This window comes from Rhynchophorus ferrugineus, unplaced genomic scaffold (assembly GCF_030347505.1).
Source record: "Rhynchophorus ferrugineus isolate W39M unplaced genomic scaffold, kcgeb_rfMv2 rfM4, whole genome shotgun sequence".
Taxonomy (NCBI): domain Eukaryota; kingdom Metazoa; phylum Arthropoda; class Insecta; order Coleoptera; family Curculionidae; genus Rhynchophorus; species Rhynchophorus ferrugineus.
The window spans coordinates 55,139-64,670 of NW_027472583.1; the positions used below are offsets into that span (position 1 = coordinate 55,139).

Consider the following 9,532-nt stretch of genomic DNA (forward strand, 5'->3'; position numbering starts at 1 on the left):
TATTTACAACACTTTATTTTTGTTGCTAATTATCATTTGTAAAATAAATTTAATACTAACTTAAATATTATTTTATATTTCAAAAATAAGATTTTTACAAATAAAATAAATATATTAATTGAAAATTAATATGCTTTTCATTCAATAATGCCTTCTCAAAAACATCTTTATAGTTGTGATTGCATTACAAACAAAGATTGTTATTTTGTCCAGACGAAAATCTATATCCAATTTTTATGGTGCTGAAATTAATGCGGCTCATATCCTCTATGTAAAATGTAAGCATTGTCGTAAGCCTCAATATCGTCAAAATTGTGAAAAGTTTTGAAGGGTGTTCACAATAATGGGATAACTTTCTGCAAAAATTAACACCATAATACTCCCAGAAAAAAATGGTATTTCTAGTTTTTATTGCAAAACTATGTCTATGAGAAACAAGAAGCTTTATTCATATATTTCTGCCTGAATTTGATTGCTACGATGGAAAAACAACGTATATTTTCAAGATATCGAGTCCGTTTTTTATTTTTAGGTGTCTTATATAAATTGAAAAAATACTTAAATAGAATTTTCCGTTTACCGGCTCATACTCAGGGAGATACCATAATAATTAATAGGCGAATTTATTAAAACTTCATAAACAAATTAAAACTACCATACCTTTACTATATCTTTAATTGAAATAAATATAGATAGTAATTAAGGTTAACAAAATAATGCAACACATAGTTATTTTGAATACTGCTGTTTACGGCTGAACATTATTTCCATATTATAGTTTCTTCAATGAATCAATCAGAATCGACATTTCTGACCCAATGTTACTAACTAATCTTTGAATTTGTGGCTTGGAGTCTAATACTTCTATGCTCTGAGTGTAGGCATTGTATCTGACACCAAAGGGTCTGGGAATTGTGGCAGCATATTTACTAAAAAAGAACAGTTTTATAGGAACCATCAAATTATTAAATTTCGTTGTTTTTACATCATTTTTTCTTTGGCATCTTCAAAACTCTCAGCTATGTAGTATACTGGTTGATATTCGGTGATCGGATACTTCTGCACAGCTGTTTTGACTGGTTCAAAAGGTCGGTATTCTGATTTACCAGCCAAAGCATATTGAAGCTCTCCATAGGACGATAATAATCCAGCACCAAAGGCTTTCAGTTTGCCCCCCTCTTGACAAAGTCCAAATTCAACAGTAAACCAAAAGCACTGGAAAGAAGCAAAGTTATATTTATAGTTAAATTCCGTTATTTATGGGAATTTTACAGTTGCCAGTTTTTCTATGTAATCATCTGGGGCTCCTAATGATGCTAAACCAATTTCTTGTGAAAACTGGGCAAATTCTGGATCGGCAAACAGAGGCGCATGTCCAAGAAGCTCGTGGCAAACATCTGGTTCGGGAGTATAGTATGGTTTGCTGGGATGGCGAATATACTGGGTGGAATGAAACACTCTAAACGCCAAGCCAGCCAGAAAGTCTCTAGAGGAAAGAAGGCCAGCCACTGGTCGTAAGGTGAAACCTGTACAATCTGAAAGAACATTGAAAGTAGTCTTAATAATTATTATACGGATATTCATATTTTTATATTTTACGTATTTTAGAAAACCATGTAATGTCTACCTCTTTATAAAAAATGTCAATAAATTGTCTAATAACACTTAAAAATTCTATCCATTAACGTGATCCTGTAGACCATGTCAAGACCCATACCAAACAATATGTTTTATAATGTAATTTCTTTTCTACATATCCCATAGCTGTTTCTTTTTTTTACCAACATAATTGTTTTATTTACCTGCTTCAAACACCCAGTTATTTTAAAGGAAAATGATTTTTTATATGCCATTAGACTAAAGAACATGGCCAACAATATTTCCCCCAGCCCCAGGGAGATTTGATCTTTGTGCGTTTTTAATTTCCAGTTTGGTTTGGTTAATTTCGAAAAATTTTAATGTGGGAATATTGATTTTCTTTGCCTAATTAAAGTTTAAGAACATATTATCATTAAATTATTAATTAGATATACCTTTTAAGAAGTTTGAGACGTCTTCTAACTGTGGTATATTATCTTCTCGATATCCACAATTTTCTTCGAGTAATGGAAACACGTGATTGTGTTCCTTGCAAGCATGGGTACTGTATAAGGTTTTAAGCTGTCTAAACACTTTTCCCCAAGTTTCTGTTTCCTCTTTAGTATAGTCAACGTGTGGTAACTTTTGTCCATGTCTACAAAAGAGATTAATATAAATCATTCATCCAGCAAATATAATAGAAAGTATTTTATACTTGTAATTGTAGGCTAAGTCAGCGAAATACTTTCGACGTTCTCTGTAAACCGGATCAGTAAATCCAGGATGATCAGAATCTAATTCAGCCCCATATGATAGAATCTGATTAGCGAATCGATCTAGATCACGAATTCTCCTTGGAAACCAGGGTACAGTATCTAAATGAAAATATTTATTTATAAATAACAAGAAACCAAAATTACAGAATAAGAGACCTTTGTTGTCTTTATAATCCCTAGAGATAATTTGCAGATATTGGCTATTGCCTCTAATATCTTCTATAGCACCTCCGAGGTTACCAGATGGTGCACATTCCACCATGAACTCATACAGGTCTGGCATTTTTGTAGAAGGTCTCGATTCGATATGAAGTAAATTGACGCCATGTTTCTTGAAGGTGTTCAAGCTTTTTGCGAGAATTCCAACTTCTTCTTCAGGTGGTGCGAAGAGAAGATAAGTGCTTTTGGCCGAATCGCGACCAATTTTGATGTAATTACCGCCAGGCATTAGTTTGGGCTAAAATAGTTAAAGCTTGTTTTTGTAAACTTCCTTTAAATACAAATACATGTTATTAATATACGTACATAAATAAGATATTAATCATTAAAGGGACAAGACTAGAGGGAGTGTGAAAGAGTCACAAGGAAAGATATTGATGAAACAGATAGATAGGAAAAATAAAAAATGATAAAAGAAAGGCTCAAGAACATGCATGAAAGTGAGAAAGAAGCGAAATAAAATTAAAATATGGGAATGAAAAACAATGGGGAAAAAAGAATTGACGATACCCTTTCATGGTGCATATTCAATACATATGTATGTTAAAATGTACTAATTCTGCTAGGAATGTAAATTGATTTTGCTGTTTATTTACATAACTGTGTTAAATAAAAATGTAATCAAATATACTAGATGGGAAGGCATAACAACATTTAATGGAAAATTTTTATTTAGAACAATATAGACAAGGTTAAGACTTATTATTATACAAACAACAAAATTAATTAAACCATCAAAATAAATACAAAAAGGTGTTATAAAAAAGTATTCTCACTGGTGAATAAATCATAAGTCATTTTTGGGTGATTAATGTTATGAAATATCAGTCAATAATGTGATTGATAACAGCAAAATCCGTATAACTATGTATATTTTGAAATAAAGTTTAAAAGTCAGCTGGTATGAATGTACCAGATATAGGTCAATATGTTAAATTATGATATTGTTTACTTAATAAGGTTACGACTGCTAATTACTTCATAAATTATTTCACAAATAGTTGATATGCCAAATTTATTGTGTAATGATGTTTAACATCTATTTTTACAACTTTGCAACTGGACCAGGAAATTGCTTCATCAGATTAAACGTATATTTACTGAGTGATAATACACTATCTAAAAGCTCTTGATGAAAATAAATACATTTTTGAAATAATGGACTAATTAACTAATGGAGTATTATATTTCGTAAAGAATAGATTATTCAAATATAAGGTTAAATCTTGATAACGTATCTATACTTGTAGAGGGTTTAAAGCGAAAAAATCCTCTGTCCTCTAAAGAATTCGTAACATGGATGTGAATAAGTAAATGATTTAACAATATAATATATAGAAACTGATTGTGCTTATACATGTTTATTTATATAGATATACAGGATATACATGTTTATTGTTGTGTTTATATATGTTTGCATCAATGTTTATACAGAAAATATGCCAAAAATAATGAAATATTTCTAATAATTACCTTATAAAATTTATTAGGATAATATAAGTTATTTACTGAAGTCCATGTTTGGTAAATAAGTATTTACTATAAATATGCGCTTTATATTATTTTTTTAAGAAACGGAATGTATAAAGTTTAAAATAATTACTTTGTCCATTATTTGATACCATCAATGTTTGGATTTACTTACGTTGTAATGTTTAATTAATTACCAGTAAAACAAAGTGAACTGATCGATACTGCAGAAGTAAAAAAGAATTTTGCAATTTATATATTATCTTGTACAGTAATTGTTTCCTGCAAAATGACTGTCCTTTTTTGACTTTTACGTTCTAAGTTTCCCAAATCGACAATGTAAGATTTTATGATCATTGCATCAGATTCATGTCGATTAATGAGAAATTGGTATTTCTAAGTACAGTTACCAATAATTACGATAACATTTTTAAATCAAATTTACTGTTATCACTTAGAAACATTCACGGCTCTTAGTAATTGTAAAGAATTTTATTACAGAACATACAAATTGTTGATCGACTTTTCTAATTATATTTTACGTCAACAACAATTTTGTAATAATTTATTATTAATAAGTGTTATGAAATTTCTCTTGGTATCATTTCGATGTCTCAAGACAATAAAAATATTTATATGCGATCTGTATGTATTTATCATCTTTTAATTTTAATCAGTGGTACTTACAATATAATTTTCTAATAAAAATAAAGGTAGTGAAAGAACTCACTTTATGAGACGTGAACAATATTATTATATTATTATTTAAAATTTTAATTCAATATAGCATGATGTTAATTCATATCAATAGCAGGATTTTAATTTAAAAATTAAGTATAGACATTTAATTTGGTTTTCATAATTTAGGAAATCATAAGGGTACAATAAATAAAATAATTATCAATAAAATCGAAATATTGATGAGCATCCAGATATAATAATTTATAGAATACATCAATTTATTTCATGTTCAATGACTGAATCTGTTCATTCATCAGACTCAAAATTCTTTATTCGCTTACTAAATATTACTAATTAATATTTAAGGTATAGGTGATTAAGTTTTAAAGTAAGCAGCGGTCGCATCAGTAAATAGGCAAGTTATTTTCCCGTTAGAGATTTTACATTCTAAAGACAATCATAAATATACACGGTCAGAGCGGGATTCGAACCTACTATGGCCTTGGCAGCGAACTGAACGATCTAACCAGTTACCACTTAGAAACATGTTCATTTTTTATAGTTATTTTTTGAATAATATCATTGTTTATATATTAAATTTTGATTATTTAGAAATTTCATAATTATCATTTTGAAAACTTTTTAGTAATAATAAATCCAAGTAAGTAATTTGGACATAATCAGATATCATCATTATTTATTAGGATAGGGCACTCATAACATTAGAATTAATTTTTAATTTTGCGTAACAATTATTTCAATATTAGATCATACACACTTACAATATCTGGTGGAGTGCCGGTTAAATTATCATCATCCAGACCTTCCCGGCTTGCGGTTATCGAAATATTTTCCGTCTTCGACATCATCTTTCTGATGTATAACCAACAATAGTCACAAATAAAAAGTAGACACTCAAGATTAAACTCTCACTGTTATTATTCTCAGTAATGCGAAATTATTTATATGTGGAACTGGTTTCTTTCGTGTTGATTTCTTTTGATAACACATAACGTTACAGGATGGCAATGTTGTTACAATATCTCCGTACTGGAACGTAATATTGATAGCTTTTTTCTCAGGTTGTCGTTGTTCGTTATTCTTTATCGGTGCGTTTTACAATGCTATATATAATATTATGATTTTATTTTGACCATACCAAACATTTTTGTAAAGTTTAATAAAACATTAAATGACCTCGGAAAAACAATGAAATAAAACCATCAATAATATAATAAAACTCTTAAGTAAGAATACGTATATTGAGTTATATCGGGAAAAGTGTCAGAGTTTTTGAATGAGGCAGGCACATAAAAGAAAGGCAAAGCTTCTAATAACAAAATAAATTCTTTAAGATTAGTAGCAAATTTCTATTTTAATTAGAACACATAATAAATTCTAAAAGCAGCTGTTAAGGTATTTAAGTTAAACTACGTCTATATGATATATATATATATATATATATATATATATATCATATATCACAATAGCAAATCATTATCAAAATATTTGCATGTTGCTTCAAACCACATTAATATATATATTTTTTTAATTACTTAATTATTAATTAAAGGGAAAATCTTGCAAGTTTACGATATATGTAAACATTATCATTCGGATTGCTTTATAAGCTTAGAACGGTAGTCGCAAGAAAAGTTCGCAGAGTTTATTTATTTAATCAGATAAAGTATAGAGCCTTTAAGAAAGGACATCATAGTAACATATTAAGGGCCTTTTAATATTAAACATGATGTTGAATTCATATGCAACTTTAATATATATGCATATTCCTTTGTGATATAAGCATAGTGTTACTATTCAGGAATTTAAATATAAATAATGTTAAAATATCAAGTTACAATAGGAGCCATTAAGTTAAGATGTATAATCTAAGATAAGCCAATTCGTCCTTGAATAACACTATCTAAGACTCCATAAATATATATTTTTAGAGCAGTGAACTATAATAATAACAATTATATAGTACTATGACGACAAGATTTAAATTGTTGCATTTTATTAGTTGCATTTTGAATTAAGCCAGACAGTGTTGTCAAGAAGGTATAAATGAACGAATTATGAAATTTTTGCAATAAATATAAATTATTATACATTTTTAACTTTTTTGCGATTTCCTAGAATGTTTAATCATTCTCTAAGTTCAGGGATCTGCTCTAATTATATTGTTGTAAATGGATTGAGAAAATCGAATGAAAAGGCAAATAGATGACCAGTCAAATGAAATGGTTATTTTGATTGAATTAAAAATAATTTTATTAATTGGTAAATAAAAACATTCAACAAAACATAGTAATAGTCACTATTTTGACAATATACAAGATACTACATTTAAAATTCGATTAATATAGTATGTGTCTATAAACTATGTTGACAAAATATTTCATACGTAATTCATCAATAACGCTGATATGTATTTTCTTCATGGGCTGTAATAAATTTGGAAAAAGCTGGCTTGGTTGGTGCACTAAATTTAACAACGAAAATCAGGTCACTAATCAAGCTGGACAAAACCGGATGTCTTCTGGTATGATTTCCAATGTTGGCCACTCACCAATCGGTAGGCTTAATGCCTAAGATCGTGGTTCGGAGCCCACGTTAAACAGTCTAGTTAAACAGTTAGTTCTAGTCTAAATAAATAATCTTCTTGCTTTCCAAAGTCTAATTTCATAAGCAAACAGATAGATTTCAACTTGACATTAAGGCTATCTTACCTGATATCATCTAATTCATCCAGAATACGTTTCATTCGATTATGTTTTACTATAACATCAATAACTTATAACATTGTCATTTAACCACACACTTGGGTTAACCATAATAATAGCGAGTAACAACACTCAATGCGAAGGACTCGTTGTAACTTGTAAATTGCCATTATTAAAAACAAACAAGACAGCGCAGTGTTCGGTCAAGGCATGGTGACTCGATGTAACAATGTAGCAAGCAAATTTAAATTATTCAGCAAATTAATTGTAAAATATGCAAAGAAGTATAAGAAGTGGAAAGCCTTGTAGAAATATTTGGAGACGTCAACTACTATTACTGAAATAAAAGTATATACACAGTCATTATACACGCATTGGCCGTATAACATAGGCTGAAGATATCGATATATCTGCCAGGGATATTACAATTTTTGGAAACCTCCAAGTAAAAGTTAATAAATAAACAAAGATGCAACGTGTAACAAATACTCAAATAATGATTATTTTAAATTAAACCCGGCTTTCTAACGTTATAAATATCCAACTTTTAAAGAAAATGGTACTTATAAGTAACGGACGTTATATTCTTGCTGCTCCGTACATGTTATTGAACGGATGAACGGCATATTAAAAAAATGCTGAAATGTCTTTATTCGTTACATACATAAAACATTCTTTCCGATAAGTCTTTTGATAAATAGGAGGTAACTCATAACATTTAGTTTAACTTTTTAGGGCATTAAGAGATTTTAACTTTTGTACTAAAAATGTATAATGTTTAATGCTTTGCAAAAATGTTATTAAGTCAAAAACGAAAACAGATAAAAGATGACATGAAACACTAGAGTTAATAGATGAGAATATATTTTATAAACGTATTAAAATATGTTTTTATAGCTTGAAAAATCTAATTATATATACCCCACCTTAAAACAATATTGGATAAATGGTATGGAATGATTAGCACTTTTTTAACGGACCGCGATGTGCTCTTGATTCTTTAATATTTATAGTGGTAGAGAAAGCTTTATATATATATATATATATATATATATATATATATATATATATATATATTTCTAGAGATTTAAAGCAGCTCATGAGTTGTACATAATATCAAAAGGTTAACCAAATACAGAATATATTATAAAATTTCAAAAAGATTTTAGACTTCTTTGGGTTATGTCTTTTTAGAAATAATAGTGTAAAGTAAAATATATAAATATTCTTTACCCGAATAGAAATAAAAGATTTTGCAGAAAGATCGATTGTTATAAACACCATATAATATGACAAATTTGCATTTGCATTAATTAACATTATTACCAAAATGGTGTTATTATACGTAAGTAGATCGTCTCAATGCATCTCGACATTCAGCTCCTATTTCATTTGTACATTGCAGATCCAAAATCACGAGGAATTAAATTAAAGGTCAAAAAAATTATAATATAGCCCTGTGAAGAATTTCCAGAAAAAATATTAACAGATTGGGGAAAAAACTGATATTAATGAGTATTTAATAAAGCCCATATTATAACTCAATATTCAGTTAGCTACACTAACTAGTAACAAATTTAATAACAATTTTACAAAGGTTTAAAATACATATCCTAAATACATTTATTCAATGTATTACAGTGTATATGAAATGCCTCAAAGTAAACTAAACCAAGTAAGAGCATCATATTAAGTTTAAAATTCATGATATAATTTTGTTAGGTATTTAATTAGACGCGTTTCGACTATTACCGGATCTCTTCAACTCAAGCGTTAGACTATAAGGCCAATAACTTTTTGGGGTTATGTTTACTAGTAATATTTTAATAATATATTAGTAAATTTTTAAACTCATTTTTGTTTTGATAAAATACGATTATATGATATTTGATTGATAAAAGTATATGAAAAAATACTATTTAGTATTTTCATACACACTCTGTATAGAGAACTTAACCATGTTAGTTGAGCAAGATAAAATAATAGATGATTTAATTTCGTGCAGACTTTCAAAGATGGGAATTGCGAAAATTTGCTGTTTATCTTTGCAATATTATAATAATTCAGTCACGTACATATAAA

At 28.4% G+C, this 9,532-nt stretch overlaps 1 protein-coding gene across 2 annotated transcripts; it reads right to left on the reverse strand.

Annotated features, from left to right (window-relative positions):
- Nucleotides 1-659: 659 nt before the first annotated feature.
- Nucleotides 660-5,667, reverse strand: Hn (Henna). Of its 2 annotated transcripts, none has more exons than XM_076403614.1 (7): nt 5,507-5,667; nt 2,511-2,811; nt 2,294-2,453; nt 2,034-2,233; nt 1,273-1,535; nt 986-1,215; nt 660-929 (listed from the first exon to the last, which is right to left on the reverse strand). In XM_076403614.1, the coding sequence occupies exons 1-7, from the start codon at nt 5,591-5,593 to the stop codon at nt 773-775; spliced, it is 1,398 nt and encodes a 465-aa protein (XP_076259729.1). In that variant the 5' UTR covers nt 5,594-5,667; the 3' UTR covers nt 660-772. The 2 variants fall into 2 exon arrangements, with proteins under 2 accessions (XP_076259729.1, XP_076259730.1); XM_076403615.1 differs by lacking the exon at nt 5,507-5,667 and adding an exon at nt 4,219-4,277.
- Nucleotides 5,668-9,532: the final 3,865 nt, after the last annotated feature.

What these genes read in the sequence shown, in the direction of transcription:
- Hn (XM_076403614.1), bottom strand. Translation starts at nt 5,593, where the DNA reads ATGATGTCGAAGACGGAAAATATTTCGATAACCGCAAGCCGGGAAGGT. An exon ending in GGATTATAAAGACAACAAAG is followed by an intron (nt 2,454 to 2,510) that starts GTCTCTTATTCT and finishes ATTTTCATTTAG; the next exon opens with ATACTGTACCCTGGTTTCCA. An exon ending in GACTTAGCCTACAATTACAA is followed by an intron (nt 2,234 to 2,293) that starts GTATAAAATACT and finishes TCTCTTTTGTAG; the next exon opens with ACATGGACAAAAGTTACCAC.